Here is an 18,635-nt window from a genome sequence, read left to right on the forward strand (position 1 = left end):
CCTGCCCCCTCCCCTCCGTGCCCCCTCAGTCTCCATACCACACTCATTATTAATGATCTGAGGGACAGCTTTCATTTGATCTATTACTTAGGATAGGACGGCGGCTGCTGTGCTGCTGCATCCCTGCTGGATCTTTAATTATTTCATGGAGGGCTTTCCTCCTCTCCGCTGCTCCTTCTCTGTTGTGCAGATGAAATATTGAAGTTGAGGAGTGTAGTGCAAAGTGGCCCCATGCAGGGTTAAGGTGTGTGTGTTCACATGCTCTCCTATGTGTTGTGTAAGTATACCGTATATTTGTGTGCATGGCTGTGCGTGCGTGCAAGGCTGAGCTCCTCCTACTGTTCTCAGACAGATCTTACTTTTGCCATGAAATGTGGTTTGGACTATCTTGCAAATTCAGTAGTGAGGTCACAGATTGGAAGCAGATTGCAGTTAGTTTTTAGCTTTTTTTCCCCCTCAAACCGCAGTTCAGCTGTGAAACTCGGGTCTTCAACGTGTGAATGTGTGAGTTATTGTTATTGTTAAGACCTCTGTGTGTATCCTGGCTATTGGGCAAAAACAACTGAACAGATCCTGCGTGTTTCAATGAGGATTAAAAACACTATTAACAAACGTGAAGAGAATAATTTCAGCGCATGTGTAATGTACTGTGATTATGGGCCATTAATGTCATATTACAGTTCTGTTGAGGGGCAGTAATGGCATGATATCACCACTCACTTTCTGATGCCAAGAATAACAAAGCATAACAACATTTAACATGGAAATATGGCTGACACCACAGGCCCACACAACTTTGTATTCAGGTATGATGTATGGTGTAATGCCTAATTGCTTTGCTCTCCCACTTCATAAATTTTGGACTCTCTTGAGACAGAGGCTACTGAGTGAGTGGCCATCAAAATTCCACACAGGTCTGAGAATACACTCATTGTGTAACCCATCACAGAGTACATCCACAACATCGGGCAGCTGAGGGCTTATGAATTCAATAAAATGTCCTGAGATACATACCTCATGCAGGAATCCATACTCCATAAACATAACGACACCTTATTTTAGTTTATTTGATTACATGTGATGGTAAGAATTTGCATCAACAGCACCTCTCCACTCAGTAAAACATGGGATTGCACTAATTGGTAGTAGGAGTAATTCAAGCGCTTATGTGGGGGAGCACTGGAATGACATTGATATACAGCGCTCCATTAATTGCCATATGAATAGGGTCTGCAGTGGTTGGCGCTCTGCTGATGCATCACCGTAAAAGAGATGGGTCACTCTGTCTTCCCCAGCCTGCAGCATTGCCAGGTTCATAATTACTAAAACCTCCAATTTATCTTCCCATCACACAGGCCAAATATACACTTCCTCCATATATAAATGAGTTACAGTATATGCTCTTAGTATACGGGCCTGTGTGTTTACACAAGTAGGTGCGCATGTGTACATCTAAGTGTGCACACTTGTGAGGGCCAACACTATATGTTATCTGTGTGCGCTAAAGCTCCACACAGAGCCACACAGCTTATCAATACAAATGGAGTCAGATGTGTCAAGATCCCACAGACAAACCAAAGGGAACGTTCATCTGCAGGACACCGTAAAAATGACTTTGTTTTTTTGTTTTTTTAAGCAAAGCAGTATGTTGATAGAAAGTTTTTAATGCACTTAAACAGGGTAAAACAAAGACAGATTTTTTTTTTTTTAATTTATATGACAAATGTCTTTATTAGGCTTATGTAAGGCATAATCACTCACCCATACAGATATTTTGTGTAATTTTCTTTTAATTTGAAACTTATTTTTAACAAAGTAATAGTACTTTGTACAAATGTAAACTTTTTCCTGTCGTATCTCTCAGTCTTTTCGTTTTCTATCGTATATTTTGAGATTTGGATGTTTGTCTGCTTAAATGAAACCTCCTGCTCATATAAATGTTTATTTCTTCAGTACTGGTCCAAATAGAAGTGGCTGTCAATAAGTGCAGCTACACTGAATCCGATTTCACAATAGCAGTTAAATGCACACTTCTTAACAATACTGCGTGTGTGTGTGTCTCTGAATCTGTGCGTACATGTGTGTGTCTACATGAATATGTATTTCTGATTGTAGCATGCAGTTCTGGCCCCTGGCCATTCAACCTTTACTCATTCTGAACAAAATCTCTTCTCCACACTCCAGTCTGGCACAGTTCCTCTTACCATCGCATTCACAACACCTTACTGCCACCCAGTGGTGCAGGCAGGTACTGCATCCACTTGATGCATGGCCGACAGCAGGGGAGATGGAGAACTGATCACAAGTGGCATTTGCCCCTAATTAAAAGCTGCACTTGTTGGAGCACTTGGTCTGCAGGAGGACTAGCATCTACAGTGACACAAGCCGGGCCGCTGATCCTCCGGTAAGCCTCCTCGACTCTGCAGAGATACACAAGAGCAAGCGAAGAAAATAAGCATATAAACATAGCAACCGATACTTAGCATTAGGCCAAGCATTCTCTTTCCAGGATGGTTTTGAGTATTTGACTGCTCACAGTTCGGTGGACAATGTGGAGAGTAATAAAAGGCACAACATCTGAGAAATTCAGTATGATAAAAAAACAAAACAAAAGAAAAACGCAGATGGCTCAGAGCGCAGCCACTTCCTGAGGCAAGTGAAGGATAGCCTGAGTGATAGTGACTGACCCCATGTGTAAAATCTCTCACTCTCCCAGCAGCAGAAAGTCAACCCCCCCGCCGCCCAAGTGCACAGGCCCAACATCTGGCTGTCCGTGTGTGGAAAGGTCATTATATCTGGATAGAGGATGAATGAAAGTAGCCATCGACCTGCCTCAGCAGCGACTGACTCGACCGGCAGTTCCTGTGAGTTTTGACCAGTTTAATGGAGCACAACAGCTCAGCAACTAATCACCTGTTCTTTCTCATCAGGGGCTTCCCCCATGGGACAGTAATTGATTGTTAAGTGTTTGATGGATCAGACTAAGACTGAGCTGGCCTAACTCGGTGGAACGTGCAGTACAGTTTGTATCCCATCTGTGCTTTCATGTTTTTACACTCAGAGAACTTTTTTGTTTTTTTGTGGGTTTTTTGTTTTTCATGACAGACTGCAGAACATTAGTCCACACATGACACATGGCTAAGTGTGTCTACTGTGTGTTTTTTGTTTCTTTTCTGTCCTGTCCTTGCCCACTCTGGGTACTACCATATGGTCATACTGTATGAAATTAATAGACTATGGTGAGTGCATTACCTTCCTAAATATGTCATGAATAGAAATGTCCCTATTGTACAATAATTTAAGTTTATTTGGTCTTAGAATTTGATTTTTCTTAAAAGAGATGAAATTTGTTGCAATTTCAGAAATGTTGTAATAAGGCAGATAATTGGTGGTACAACTGTTACAATTTGAGGAATTAGCTGGAAAATGAACTGAACCACTGCCCATTTTTTTCACTTGCTGTGAGAAAAGTAGTAAACTGTCAACTGAAACTTGTTTGTATCCCACACACATTATGTACAGTCATGTGCAAATGTCTCACTTGAGTCTGAAAAGATGGTCGTGGTCCAGCTCCTGCTCCTCTTTAGTCTCTGACTGACCCCTGTCCCTCAGCCTCCTCTTCCTCTCCTCAGGGTCCAGGGTGAGTAAAACCACCAAGCTGGGCTGGAGCAGGTCACCGGGCCAACGGTAAACCTCCGAACCCTCTGCTGGAAGGTTGCACACTGGACCGCTCACAGCTGTGGCAATGGCATAAGCTGCTGTGCTGTGCCAGAATCTGTGAACAGGTGGTGGCGGATGGTGAATTGAAAGGCAAATGATGGATAACTGAATGGATGGATGATCGGGTAACCATCCCCACAGGAGTTTGAGATGCTTAAAACTGAACTGTGAACTGATCCGGGTCCCTGTGGAATGCAACTGTTGCCCCCTCTATCACAAAACAGGACACAAAACAGGTAAACTTCACAGCACGTGCGACATCTCAGCTGCCTTTACCTGTCAACAATGACAGGTGTCTTCATGCCCTCCTGGCCTACTTGTTCTGCTGTGATGTAGTTCCCCAGAGCGTAGAAGGCCCTGCGGATGAGGGGCGGCTCCTGATCAAAGCGGGCCCTCAAGGGGGACAGGCACTGGGGAGGGGACCGCAGAAGAGTGGCACCCAGAGTATCCCTCAGAGACTCTGTCAGAGTGGTTTTACCTGTGATGGGAAGAGGAAGAGAGGAAACAGCCAGCTCGCAAACAAAGAAGAAACACACAAGACTGAGTAAGTTTTCAGCACACAAAAGTAGAATCCATTCAATTCAAACGTAACGAGGCACTGAAGTGACTCTTGAAAAGTCGACTGACCTACAACTCCCGTCCTACCTACATGGCTGAGCTTTCACGAGATTTGCAAACAGCATTAGATGAGCGATCTCTTCAATAAACCATTTTCACAATGATGTAACTTTTCTGAGGTCATGATACATGATATTCCATTAGGCAAAGCTTGCTGGCAGATAATGGCTTTAGCAGAGAACAACTGGCCATCACTTTAGCCAGACATCTATACATCAGACTGATCCTATATTTATTTATGAGGTAATGGCATTAACCTGTGGCATCCAGGCCCTCTATGACAATAACAGGGAAGTCTGGTTTACTTCTGGCCTCTGCTCTGCTGGGCAGGAGCTCCATGACAGACGTTGCCTCTGGGATGATGTCACCGCACTGCGGAGCAGACACAATCAGTTTGCTGCTGTGAGAGGAGGCAGGAGGGAGTCACAGGCTGCAGCGCACGTGTACACAAACACAACCGTGGGCCACCTGGCACTGATGGATAAATGAAATAATGAAGTGCCACGGTGGGCCACTTAGAGTACACTGCCTTACCTTCCCCTGCCACAAGAGGGCGCCATTTTGCCATATTTTACAAATAAAGCATTTTCTCTACACCATTCTTGTTGGTGTGTGTAAAGTGTAAAACTGGTTTATGCAAATCATGAGACTATAAAAACCTGTTTTAGAACTTCACGGGCCTCCTCAAAACTGTAGAAAACATCAGAGTTGATGACGTTGAGAGTAGATGGGTGATACTCTGGCTCTTCTGAAGGTACCACATAGTACTTCTTTGGCATTCCCATAGTTTGGTTGTCTGCATGAGACCACAGATGTTGAGCCCACATCCGGCCGTCGTCACCTCTCAAGTATGAGCACACAAGCACCGGATCGTGTCGTATTAGATCTCGCAAAAAGCGCTCTGACGAGGATGGACTCTCAGAGTTATCTTTTAGAAAGTAGCCCTTGATGAGAGAGCCCTTCACATCCGGCAGAAACGAGGACATGGGAGACACATCACACTCCGGCGGCAAACCTCTCATCAGTTTGTCTCGCAGCTGCCCGTAAAACCTGGCCTGCCTGACTCTGTCGGAGCTGCAGACGAGAAGAGAGTAACACCTGTCACAGTCCGGGCTTCTTCTGAAGACGCGCGGCACTTCCTCTCCGCGGTGCTTTTCTTGAATTGAAAAGTAGACGTTTGCTCCATCGAGCTCCACTGAAAAAACACGAGAGGACCACTGAGAAAGAAGAGACATGCTGCGCCGTGCCATCTGTGTGCAACACGATGATGTTTCGATCAGTTTCCAGTCTGGTTTAATGGCACTAACTGCCATGCATTATATAAACCGTCCGCTGTCGGAAAAACGAAAGTAACTGTGGAAAACGAAACTTTAAGGTCACAGATTCCGAGGAAACCCTCCACTCTTGAGTTATGTTTATGGGCGAATCAGTAGGGCAAATAGTTGCTGGCTGTGTCACACTATGAAAGTATCTCTTTGTCATCATTTTTGGCTGGTGGCCACCTCAGTCGCTCGCATCGGTGCAAAATGGGAGCAATCTTTCAATGGCTGTAACCTCATAACAAGCCAAACACGAACGTCAACAGGCATCCCCGTGAAAACATGCATTTGACTGCAAGTTTGCAGCATCACCAAAAACATCTCCACAACTAAGTATCATTTTCTTATGGCATCTCATATCACTAATATCCCTTATAAATTCCCATAAAGAATCGCCATTAGTGTTGCATATTATTATGGACGCATTACAGCATATTTGGCCTGCGGAGTCACATTTTGTCGAGTCACCTGCAGGCTATGCGCCTCAAAGGTTTCGTTTTCGATGTTTGTAAACAGAAACTCAGCCGGTCAGCTGAGTTGCTTTCCCTCTCCCTTCCTAAATACGCCCTGCAGCCTTATTTAAGGTTCGATCAGCTGCGCCAGTCCGATCAGAAAAGGTGTGACTCGGTTTGAAGATGCAGTTCTCCTCTGTAGTCGCGTCTCCGAAGCTGCTGCTGCAGTTCTGCATCAGCACCCTGCAGTCTATTTTGGCGGGCGTCTTTTCTAAAGTTAGTTGCTGGGCAGAAGGAGCCTGCAGGGGAATAAGCTCATCTGTTTCACCCCCTGACAGCAAACCGGACCAAGATGCGATGACCCCGACTAGTGTCAACTATCATTTTACGCGCAAGTGTAACTACAAATGTGGATTTTGTTTCCACACTGCGAAAACATCCTTCGTTCTGCCTCTGGAGGAAGCAAAGACCGGCCTCAGACTTTTGAAGGAATCAGGTAACTTTGACTTATCTTGACTTATGGAAAGTATTCAGATCATTTCCTCGAGTTGTAGCATTGTGAAAATACTGTGAAAGTCATGCATTCAAAACCCTACTTAAGTAAAAGCATAATCATCAAAATTAAATACAAGTAAAGTACTCGTTGTAATTAATTTAGCTTAAGGAGTATCAGAAGTCTCTCAATGGCTAAAGGAATCCTTCAGTTTATAAAAAAAAAAATGGAATAACCACATTTTCGGAGATACATGATTTCCACTGAACAGAAAGGGGATGAGAAATTGTAGCCTGAATAGTAAGCAGTAACCAAAGTTGTCAGACATATGCAGTGGAGTACAAATTACACTATTTCCTGCAGAGATGTAGTGGAGTATAATCATAAGGTTACATAACATGGAACTACAGAAGCAAAGTACAAGTACTTCCAGTTGGTACTTAACTACAGTACTTGAGTAAACGTATTGTAGCCTGCAGTTAAACTCATCTTTGTGTTTGTTAGGCATGGAAAAAATCAACTTCTCTGGTGGAGAGCCTTTCTTGCACGATAGAGGAGAATTTCTGGGGAAATTAGTCCAGTTTTGTAAGCAGGACCTCCAGCTCCCAAGTGTCAGCATCGTCAGCAACGGAAGCATGATCAAAGAAAAATGGTTCCAGAAATATGGTAAGACTGGAAATTAGTGCTGGATTTGTAACACGGCACAGCTTGTGGCTGCGTTTATTTGCACAGAAGAAAAATGCCATCATTTGTCACTAATGCAAATGTCATGCTGTCTCTTTCCATCAGGCGATTATCTGGACATCTTGGCCATCTCTTGTGACAGTTTTGATGAAGCGACCAACCAGCTGATTGGCAGAACTCAGGGCAGGAAGAGCCACCTTGATGGCCTTTACAAGATTCGCAGCTGGTGTCAGCAGTACAAAGTGGCATTCAAAATCAACTCGGTCATTAACACCTTCAACGTGGACGAAGACATGACGGAGAACATCACCCGGCTTGACCCCGTTCGCTGGAAGGTGAGAGTATGGAAAAGGAGTGCATGTTTGTGTACACGCATTTCTCGATACTCACCTTCCCTCTCTGTGCTTACCTTTTAAGGTTTTCCAGTGTCTGTTGATTGATGGGGAAAATGCAGGAGAAAAAGCCCTGAGAGAGGCGGAGAGGTTCGTCATCAGCGACCAACAGTTTCAGGAGTTTCTAGATAGACACAGCAGCGTCTCCTGCCTTGTTCCTGAGTCCAATGAGAAGGTATGAGATTGATAACACTGGCAACAAATATGACTGCAGATGTTGTTTACGTTCACAGACTTAAAGTTCACCCATACGTCATGAGTAAGAACTCAACACCTTCCCTTTGCGACATCAATTAGCATACAGAATTGAGGCCAGAGTGATCCCCTCTCTATGTGTGCTAATGGTAACAAAATTCTCATCTTCAGAATGAGATATTGGCATGTGAGTTTGTTAAGTTTACTTATTGATATGAAAGTAATGCTGAGATACTTGCTCTGACATGAATGTTCCCCACGTTATCTGACTACTGCCAGTCACTTGTGCTGTCCTGCCCAGATTAAGCACTCGGCCACTGTGATTTCACAATACCACGCCATAAATGAGAAATTAAAAATGACGACTAAACTGTTTGTGGCTGAATTTATTTGTCAAGTTGTCGCCCAAATATACACTGTGCACTCGGTTTTCACAGATAGTAAAACCTTAAATGAATGGAAAAAAACATTGTAAACTAAATATCAAGGTAAGCAAGAAATCATATTTGGTGTCTGATAAGGTTGTTGTGAATTAATCTTGACGGTGACTGGTCAAACTCCAGGTTACTCGATAAACTGAAGCAAGAGTATTACCCCCATAAAGGTCAAGAAGCATATCAGCCATATTCATTGGCCCAAGTCCCAACCAAAATGTACCATGACGGAAACATCTTGTCATCGATTATACAGATTTGTGGGTTGTTTTGTATTTGGAATGGACCAACATCTGCAGTGATGTGTGTTAGCGTGTAAACAGTGTCGTATTGTTCTGAATCAGATGTCAGTTCATGAACGTTTCTTTTTTTTTTTTACAGATGAGGAGTTCTTACCTGATCCTGGATGAATATGTAAGTACCTTTTGTTGTTTATGATCTAAACACATTCCTCCAAAGATTTCTACTTTTACAGGTCATATGGATGAGTTAAGATAATCCTTTATCGACCCCCGAAAGGGAAATTCCAGTATTGCAGCATCTCAGGACAGAATAAGAACAGGAATAAACACTAGAAACAAAATTAACAATAAAAACAAAAGATATTCACCCATATATAAAAGTATACTAATGTATTAAATACTGACTTCTTTCCTTAATTTAACTGTTAATGTGAAGGGGACAATAAGTTTACTTAAACTAAGTTTCACTGTTTTTAATGAGGACATAAAAGCACTTCCTTCCAAGACTGGCACAGTTCAAAGTAATTAAGTGGCAACTGATTCAATGGAGTTAAAGGGCTGAAATTTGGCTTAAGTCTGATTACTTAAAAAGCAGCTTTTCAGATGCCTGGCTGAGGAAAAACCTAATTTATGTTTGCCTTGTATCTGTTCAATACACAGGTAACTTTGATGTGCGTAACCATTTTGCTCTTTCTTCATTTTTCAGATGCGTTTCTTGGACTGTCGAGAGGGCCGGAAGGACCCGTCCAAGTCCATCCTTGATGTTGGTGTGAAGGAGGCCATTCGCTTTAGCGGCTTTGATGAGAAGATGTTTCTAAAGAGAGGAGGGAAATATGTGTGGAGCAAAGCAGACATGAAGCTGGAATGGTGAAAATCTGCAAATCAGTTACAGTGTGAATGTTTTTTTTTTTTATCTTTGTTTGCATATGTTACTTTTATTTAACCATAACAACAGAAAAGTGTTAAAAAAATGTTAAAAATATTTGCACTCCCTCGTTTAGACAGACAGGCAGACAGACAGCTATTTTTGTTGACATGCAGGCATTTATGTGAGCATATACTTAATAATAAAAATATTTTTCATAAAAAATATTCAAGTGTTTTGTTTGTTTGTTTGCTTGCTTGCCAGAATGTAGCACCCTAAATTATCATATCAAACTGTTTTGTTGTTTTTTTTTTTTCATTATGGCTGATTTAAGGCCAACCTGAAGCTCCTGGCATAAAATAAAAAGTTATAAAGTGATGTAACAAATACATTTCACATCAGTGTCACTTAAACAATTTCAATGTACATACAATATTTTATCATTTTTTCCATAAACAAATTGTTTCCAGTTATGTCACCAAAGTAATACAAAGTGCTTCATATGAAATCAAAAAACACAAAAATAAACTGGAGAAAAATATCCATATTCTATATGATAAAATAACATATAACAATAATGATGGCTATAATTAATAAAAAGCATTTTCAAAGATACATTTTGAGAAAGACATCACTGATGCGTAATAGTAAGAGCAGAAACTGGTTACACAGGAGTTCCGGTAAACTAAGGTGAGCAGACGCCTTGCGTGACTTTGGAAAGTGAAAGAAATTCTAACCATGTAATTCTCACTTTGAGTAGGAACTACTCACAAGTTCACTATGTGGACATGCAGTCGCTCCAGAACGCTCTCCCACTTTGTGGACATTTTAATTCTAACAATCTGGCCTGTCCTGTCAGGCCCCTCCCTGATAAACAACGCCCCCATTCAGTCAAGTCATTACGTTTGAATTAGGTCTATCTTTGCTGTTGATGACAGGTGTCCACTTACTCAGCTGTTTTAGCAACCTGCTAGGCAACAGCTGTTTGCATACAAAATGCATTCATATTGTTCTACATTGTCCTTCACTGGCAAGTTGACATAGTATGAGGAAGTTCAGCTCATCAGAGCTGTAACAATAGAGAATAGAATAGAATAGAAGTAAAAGCCCTGCAAAGAAAATGGTACTTAAGTAAGAGTATGTACGGTAAGTACAATGAGGAAAATATACTTAAGTATTAAAAGTACTCCTGAATATGCCCAAAATGGCTGGCATTCGGCTAATTAATTGTCTGGTGATTTCAGCTTTACTTATATGTCATTGCATAAAAGAAAAATAAAATCTTTTCGCTCCATTTCTTACATTTTGTGCAAAAAAAAAAAAAATCTTAATTTGTGAATTGACTATAAAAATAAATAAAAAAAGTACAACCACTGAATTCAAAGTGGAGTACGGGTAAAAGGTGGCATGGAAAGAGGAGACTCAAATATCAGGGCTTTAAATTTGTGCTTAAGTACAGTACTTGAGTAAATGTACTCAGGTAACACTCAGTTGTTAAAATTGTAAATGACTCTTCTTCGCCATTGTATGAACCATCACACTGTTTGCACTACATGTATATATTTATCTCGGTTTTTTTTCTTCTTGTAAATACTTTATTCTTCATTTTTTATTACTATTATTTGTTATTTTGTATTTTGTATGGTGCACAGGAGAGAGAAAAATCCGGAGTCAAATTCCTTGTATGGTCACACGTACTTGGCAAATAAAGCTGAATCTTATTCTGATTCGATGGCGGCGTTCTGACAGCAGGGGGCGCTGCTGTTTGTGAAAAGCTGACGAGTGCCGAGCCCTCCACAGAGCGGCAGCGCAGGGCAGCAAACGGAAAGCCTCTCGCGAACAAATGGCGTCTCCCCCAGTGTGGAGCAGCTGATTTCCGACCAAGCACGGCAGCAGGAACGGCGCAGAGGTAAACACACCGCCCCCGGATTTCTCTGCAACGAGACAGCCTCTTGCTTTTCGCAGGATTTGTGCAAGCAGATCGACGGCTGGACGTTGCGCACTCATCGAGATTAGACCGCGGTTCCGGCGTACAAACAAATCCCACTGACAGCACAAACAGATCGGAGAGTGTCAGCTGCAGCTTCCCCCCCCCTGGTTGTGCTTATTTGTCTGCGCTGTTTTCGCCCGATGGTTGTTGGTGTTAGTGTTTGACCAGGGCCTGATCTCAGGCGCTGCGGGCGACAGTAGCAGGTCAAATGTTTCCACCCCGCTGTTGGAGGGACACATAATGAACATGGGCATCACCCCTTCAGAAATATCCTCCTCCTCCTCCTCCTCGTCGTCTTCCTCCTCCTCTTCTCCCTCCTCCCCCGCCTGACTGGTTGGTCGTCTTCGTTAATCCAATTCAGGAGATCATCTTCTCAACCTTTCCTGGGGTTACACCATCAAGACGGCTTTATCTCAGAAAGCCAGGTAAGGTTTATGGCCGCTTTTCTTTTATTCGGTGTAACACAGCAGCAGCAGCAGCAGCCGTAGCGGCGTACGCTCTCTCAGTCTCAATTAGTAACTGCTGTCGCATTTTAATTTCGCCATTTCCTCGTTTTTACAGCAAGATATGTTGTACTTGTCTCACAGCCCCGGCCGACTGTTAGCTCTTTGTGTTGGCTTATTGTGGAGTTAAAAAAAGCTGTAGATGACAGCGCGCCGACTGCAGGTAGCTGCTTCAAAATGACATCAGTAAGGTTTTCTGTGCGTGTGTGTTTGTGTGTTTTACTGACACTTGATCGGAGTTGTTTGTAGCCTTACATCACATTTGTTTCCTCACACCGCAGCTGCAGAGTGTTTGCATCTGAACTCCGAAGCACAACAACATGCTCAGAGTGGATGGCTCCACTGAGCCCTGAAAGGTCACTCGGTGCCCTGATATTTCCATTTTAAGCAGCAGCCCCCCCCTCCGGGGGTGCAGTCACGTTATAGGCGCAGCTATGAAACCAGGCTACAAGACAAACGGAGCTTTTCTTGCAGTGCACTGCTGGCCAGGGCTGTGAGGTGTGTGTATTCTACCTGCACACCCTGTTTTCATGTCTAATGCTGTCTTTTCTCCTCTGAGGCAGGCTGACATGTTTCAGTGTTACAGGGGACTGACTGGTAAAGAAGCCATGAGCTGTCAGCATCCTGTTTTATGTCCGTTAAATGTCAGTGGTTCACTTCCATATGGTGTTTTTCAGAGCGTGAGCCAGCATCATGAAATGCATTCAGCATATGGAGTAGCGCACACGAGGTCCATCTTGTTAAAAATACTGGCTTTTAAGAGCCCTCTCTTTGTGTGCTATTGATTCTCTCTCCAGTGATGTACTTCAGGCGCTGCATAGTGAAAATGCACATTTTGGGAATGTTGTATATTACATGTGGATTCCACAGGCTGTTGATGTTTTGATGCACTATTTCTGTTCTTCCGAGAAGGCGCTCATTCCCATCGCGGTGGGGGCAGGAGGGGTGAGATGCATCGAGCCGCTATTCTCCCAGCTGCAGATTTGTTCAAAACAAGAGAAAAGATGGTCTGTACAAAACAGCAGCACATTCCTCAGAGTGACCGGCAGCAGCCCGCCCGTTCCCAGAGGAGAGTGGAGACGAGTTTACTTAAGAATGAAAAGCACCGAGGTTGCGATGCCCAGAACCCGTTGTGCTGTACCAGTCCACAGGGAGTACAGGCATAGTCGAAGCATATGAAGAGCACTTTATGTAAACACGGTGATTGTTTTGGTGAGCTGCGATGGCCTCACACAGCACATTCTGCCTCTCTGTGAACATTTCGTGTTTATTCAAACCTTTTTGGCGTGGCCACGTACTGAAAAATATTACGGCTGCGCTCTGAAAAAGCTCTCTGCTGAATATGTTATTGCGATGGTGATGGTAAGACACTTATGCTGACAGATCTCCTGATTGCAGGGAATGTCTGTTGCTGGCTTTGTTTTACGTTGACTCAGCTCGTGCTCTGCAGAACAAAGCACCTGAAAGATTTGTAGTTTTATGCCTTCATGAGGGTTATTAGCACTGCGTGGATGATATTAAAACAGTGAGGGCAGTAACTGCAATATTGTTGTTGTGCCTGCTGTACATACTTTCTGGTCCTTCAGTAGTACCATATCATTTTACATCATGTGGCAATCATACAAGTGTGTTTGGGGAATAAACACAGAAGCCTCCCATGTTGCTTTTTTCCCTCGAGGCCCTGAAGAAGCTTTCTGCCAGTGTAAGAGTTATAACCCCCATCTGCTCAACTGTGCATCACAGCAACACCTAACGTTAAGGAGATTAGTCAAGCTGAGACAGCTGATCTAGAAATGTGACACTCATTCTGTTTTAAACACACTTGACCGGTTTTTAAATTACCGTCAGTTCCTCGTTAAGTCTCGCAAGAGTGGCTTCATTGAGTTGAGGTGGAGTTTTGAGGACACAATGTGCAAAACATCCATGGTTAGGTAACTGGCATTTTCCAAAGGTGCTTTGCTGTCGAAGATATGCAGTACATTACTGCAGCACATGTTCGTTGAGTCCCTTACGGAAGTGATTTTGGTGTAATCTGACTCCAAGGGGCTGTAGTCTGCCTTTGTGCCATCAGGTTTCCAAGGATTATGTAACAACTTAAATGTCATTCAGCAGGGTGTTGTGAGTGAGTGTTCAGGGCGACGCCGGTTTCCAGGTGTACTGCGCGTGTGTTTGGGGCTGAAGTTGAGGGGGTGGCGGACCAGACAGTCAACAATGCAACCACTTGAGCTGTAAGTAGCTCCTGAAAATGATGTTCAGTGCTGAGGGAGTGCTGTAGCTCTGTGTGTTATGGCATGTATCCAGCCAGTAAGGCTTGCATTGAGATGGAATGAGGATTGTTATGAGAGCATTATGTGATGCTCGTGTGTGCCGTGCTTCTTCCAAACGGCTGCTTGGCATTGGGAACTGGTCTCGCGGGCTCCATTTTCTCAGACAGGTAGGCCACATAGGACGAGATGCTGTTAAGTAATACATGCACCACAGATTCTGCTGACTGTCTGACACTTTCCAAGAATTAACATTTCAGGAATGTGTAAATTGCAGCAGTCTCCTCAGGTTGAGCAAGTCTCTCTCTCTCTCTCTCTCACACACACACACACACACACAAACAAGCAGCAAGCATGGGGGATTTTTCAACAATAAATCTATTTGGGTGTTGCCCGCGGGCTCACAGTTATGCGTTCATCTTCATCATCTTTAGACATTCAAATAAAAAAGACAGTGAAATGCAAACATACTCGTGCTGTCTGCCTGATGAAAACCCCAGCCAAAATATCTTTAGAGACAGATGTCAGCTGCAGCCCTGGATTGATTTTTATTTGGTGTTACTGACTGACTCCTGCAGAAAATGACCTTATTAAACTCTAGATGATGTAACTTCATTGTGTCGAGGCTCAGCTCTAATGGAATTTTAGAGGCAGAAGATAATTTAGGATAACTTTCTAGAACATTTGTAATTCTGTCTGAGTTTGGTGTCCATCCTACACATTCCCACAACATGGGCTTCTTTCCTAAGTTACTAATGTTTGGGGAGGGGGCGTTACTTTTTCCACCCACAGTAGCCTCAACAGACTACAGCCGAACAACAAATCATGTTTAATGTTCATTAAAGGGGCACAACTCACGCTTCAGCTCGCCTGGGAAGAAGCCAATTCTTTGCTCTTACTACGTCTGTCTCTATCACTCATGCTCTCCACCTACACACAGAAACAGCACAGCACAACACGTTCAAGCTCGTACTCTGCTGAAAGTCATTCTCTGAAATGTTGGATATCACTAACAAGTAGAAGTAGATGAGTCAGGAGGTAGGCCATAGCAGTGATGAGCCAAAATCTAGTTAAACCTGGCGTGGCATAAATCACGAGCTGATGCCACGGGGGAAGACAGCAGATGACTGTGACTGTGTGAACTGATCAGGAGAGACTGGACTGCAGTGTGACTTGGTATGCTGTCATTAATATCCTCCTAAAATTTAAACTTCTTGCTTCTCCCTTTGGATGGGCCTGACTAATGCTTAGAACACAGTAACAGAGCAGATATTCTTTTTACATCCCAGTGAGCCTGTAGCCTAGCAAGACTTATTTAAACTTAAACCAGACTTTTAAGTTGTAATCCATAAGATTTCAGTTCTGATTGATTTGGCAACACTAGTGCTTACACTGGTTACAGCAAGTGCAGTTTTACTTGACGGCAAACATCCCTAGAGCTGCTGGTTTTCCAGGAACGCAATTAAAGAGCAACTAGTGTTTCTGTTAAGACGCAGTCAAGTTGACGCTTGTGTCTGAATAAAGAAGGCAGTCAAAAGTAATTGAAAAATGATCCGTTGTCTTAAAAAAAATGCCCACAGTCTTGTTTTTTTGGACACATTTGATTACAAGTCCCAAGTAATGCGAACCGTGGTGACATACTCATTGTCTTTCCTGTTGCTGCTGCATAGGAAAAGTTGTGTTTGCATTAGCAGTAACTGAACACAGTTCTGCTCTGGTGTAAAGAAAGTGATCAATAAACAGTGAGGCTGTAATCAATTAAATAAGAGTGTGCTTCATTACATGCAGGCATCAATTTCCTGTGATCTGCTCTTGCTTGAGGATGGCAGACTGCCACTGCCAATAAACACTAGTTTATGGGAAGATCTAATTACATTAAAAAGCTATTGCGGAAAAAAAACAGACCATAAATAGCATAAAAAGTTTGATTTCGTGATAATCTCAAGGATTTTGCCTTTAACTGGCGTGAAAAGGTTTAGCCAGCTTTTGTTTGTCCGTCTTTGATGTTACATGTACATTTCTGAGCTGCAGTAGTAACCTCAGGTGTTTTTCAAGTACAGTTTTTAACAGAAGATATGAGACAGTGCACAGTATTTGATCAGTTTGCCTTTATCGCTGCTGGTACTTTTGAGTTCTCCAGTGTCAGAACCCTAGAAATGATAATGACTGTAGTTCTGTCAGGTTATCTAAAAATAAAAGTTTTATCAGTAATTCTGATAACAATTTCCTCCCTTACATATAACAGTCTGATCCCTGTAGTATAATCCATTATGTCCCAACCCTGATAGTGAGTGTCTCACTTCTGACAGCTCTGCCTGCGCTCTTGCTGACTGGAGAATTTAAACCTCGAAACACCTGAAGCCTCTGAAAAGAGAGTAACAGTATGAGCTGTAACTTCTTTAATGTAAGACCAAACAACAAGCAAAGTAATCTAATCAGTGAAAAAAATGATAAAATGGATGAATACAAGCATTGCTCACGGCACTTCCTGAAAATGTGTCACCATGGTGTTAGAATTTCTCTTTTTGCTATGTAAAGTCACATTGAGACATTTGCCTTGGGAGGGTTTCCTCCCCTCACTTTCAGTGGAGTTACATCCTTTGTGTATCTGCACCAAACCCAAACCAACAACAGGATGCCAGTGCACTTCCTAAGGTAGGTTTTTGGCTTCCGCCCTCCCATTTTCCTGCAGTGAGACTGGGTTTGCTTTACAAGGTAGAGGCTCACTAACTGCAGGGCAGAATGAGAGGCAGGATGTGACATTGTGGTAAGGTGCATTAGATGTGATAAAGCCCTCTTTGGATGTTGAGATGTTGGGAGTGTCTTGGCCATGGAGGTACTGAAGGAGCGAGGAAGCAACACGGGTGCGTGAGACTATGGGAGGAGACACAGAGCTTGAGAATTCTCGAGTCTGTGGCCTTTTGTTTTGTCTGCATTGCCCTAACTCAGCGATTACTGAAATTGCTTGGGAATTGTTTTGCTCACTGCTGGTGAGAGTGTCACTGTACCCTGCAGATTAGACTCTGAGTGCCTCTCTGTTGGAGTGGCTCTCTCCTCCTGTGGCCATGAAAACTCTATTGTCCAGTAACGGAGGCCCTCATGGGCGAGCAGTCACTCTCATTAGCTTAGCACTAGCTATGTAGTGTGCTCATTAAAGTCATCTCCGGTGAAAGGATAAAATCGTTGACGTGACAGAACTCCATTTAAGTAGTGTGTAGTCACTTTTAAAGTGGTCTAAAGTGATCCATACTGCTTGTTGCAGATCTTGACAGGACCTGCTGAATGCTCTCAGCTTCCACACGTGTTGCACCAGTTGGTTGGCAGAGTGGATTCGTCCCCAGGCTGGTTTGTGTCAGTGATAAAGCTATGAGATTCTGCATGTTAAATGTAGAGATGCCAGTCCAACTAAATGTTCAGCCCCCTCATGGCGTGTTAAGGAAATCTGTTACATGTGCTCATTTCTGTGTGTTAACAAACCATTTGAAGTGACCTCCAACATTATGAATGTCTTTACAGGAGTCTACGTGTGCTTTTCACATCAGACACATGAAGACATACTGTGACAGATGATTAAAGGATAATGCTGTCATTTTAATTATGATCAACAACTGAATTTATCGTTTCCCTTTTGCATCGCTTCATGCCACAGAGCTCCATTGTAACAGAAAATGTTAGTTCATTCATCTCAGCTCATTAAACTTACAAAACAGTGTAAACACGTAATGGCATCGCCTGCAAAGTCGACATTCATGTTTTAAACATTTTAATCAGGTTACCTCAGTGAAATAAAGGTGGGAATGTAGTCGGTGTTGACTAGATGTTGCTACAGGAATTAGTAATGAATATATCAAATTTGAACGTTACACAAATAGGAGCATGGCTAGTGTTGGTATACGTCTTGCACCAGTTCAGATTCACCAGTTACTTTATTTATTCTCTTCTTTTGTTGTTGTTGTTGTTTCTTTCCCACTAATGCTGCCAGAAATGTCCTGAAGTGTGACCAGTTGCGTCATTTTCAGACAGCCTGTGAATACTGCTCTCATTAGTTGGCTTTTGGCCACTGCCCTCCGTGGGTGTGACCTTCTTTGTTTGCCGTGTTGATAAAAACTTCAGTTGTCCTTTTGGGACAAAATAAGTGGCCTTTTATTCATCGACCATTAATAAACAACCAGGTGTGTTTCATTGCAGTGTTTTTCTCCCATTTTGTTTTGGATGGAAATTCACAGGGAATTCTAATGGGGCTTACTTCAAAGATGAGACTGGAAGTTGGCAGAAAAACCACAATGAAATCATTAAAATTAAGCCAACAACATTAACCAACAAAACTGAGTGAGGTTTGAAACTGTAAGTTTTGCCAATTTATATCTGTTGGATTCTCTTTTGGTTTGAAAGGACAAAGGGAAGGGATGGATATAACCATCTTTAATGACAAAACTGAAAATAACTTCCCATGATAACACAAAC

General features: G+C 42.8%; 3 protein-coding genes across 8 annotated transcripts in view; 2 read left to right on the forward strand and 1 right to left on the reverse strand.

Annotated features, from left to right (window-relative positions):
- Positions 1-1,711: 1,711 nt before the first annotated feature.
- Positions 1,712-5,770, reverse strand: cmpk2 (cytidine monophosphate (UMP-CMP) kinase 2, mitochondrial). The gene is made up of 5 exons (XM_046413350.1): positions 4,998-5,770; positions 4,596-4,710; positions 3,997-4,198; positions 3,542-3,775; positions 1,712-2,420 (listed from the first exon to the last, which is right to left on the reverse strand). Exons 1-5 carry the CDS (start codon positions 5,649-5,651, stop codon positions 2,300-2,302), a joined length of 1,326 nt encoding a protein of 441 aa, XP_046269306.1. The 5' UTR covers positions 5,652-5,770; the 3' UTR covers positions 1,712-2,299.
- rsad2 (radical S-adenosyl methionine domain containing 2) lies at positions 4,134-9,641 on the forward strand. Of its 2 annotated transcripts, XM_046413352.1 has the most exons (7): positions 4,134-4,264; positions 6,448-6,605; positions 7,107-7,268; positions 7,392-7,621; positions 7,704-7,853; positions 8,689-8,721; positions 9,256-9,641. In XM_046413352.1, exons 2-7 carry the CDS (start codon positions 6,467-6,469, stop codon positions 9,418-9,420), a joined length of 879 nt encoding a protein of 292 aa, XP_046269308.1. In that variant the 5' UTR covers positions 4,134-4,264; positions 6,448-6,466; the 3' UTR covers positions 9,421-9,641. The 2 variants fall into 2 exon arrangements, with proteins under 2 accessions (XP_046269308.1, XP_046269307.1); XM_046413351.1 differs by lacking the exon at positions 4,134-4,264 and having other exon boundaries at positions 6,159-6,605.
- A 1,552-nt stretch (positions 9,642-11,193) lies between these two features.
- Positions 11,194-18,635, forward strand: part of rnf144aa (ring finger protein 144aa) — a 29,097-nt gene continuing 21,655 nt past the window's right edge. For 2 of the 5 annotated variants that reach the window (XM_046412347.1, XM_046412346.1), the window contains exon 1: positions 11,330-11,829. Coding sequence is in view for 1 of the 5 variants with exons in the window: in XM_046412345.1 (XP_046268301.1) it covers positions 16,974-17,035 (62 nt within the window). In the remaining 4 variants the exon portion in view is untranslated. The other 3 variants (XM_046412348.1, XM_046412349.1, XM_046412345.1) reach the window with 3 other exon arrangements.

Source organism: Scatophagus argus, chromosome 15 (genome assembly GCF_020382885.2).
Source record: "Scatophagus argus isolate fScaArg1 chromosome 15, fScaArg1.pri, whole genome shotgun sequence".
Taxonomy (NCBI): Eukaryota; Metazoa; Chordata; class Actinopteri; family Scatophagidae; genus Scatophagus; species Scatophagus argus.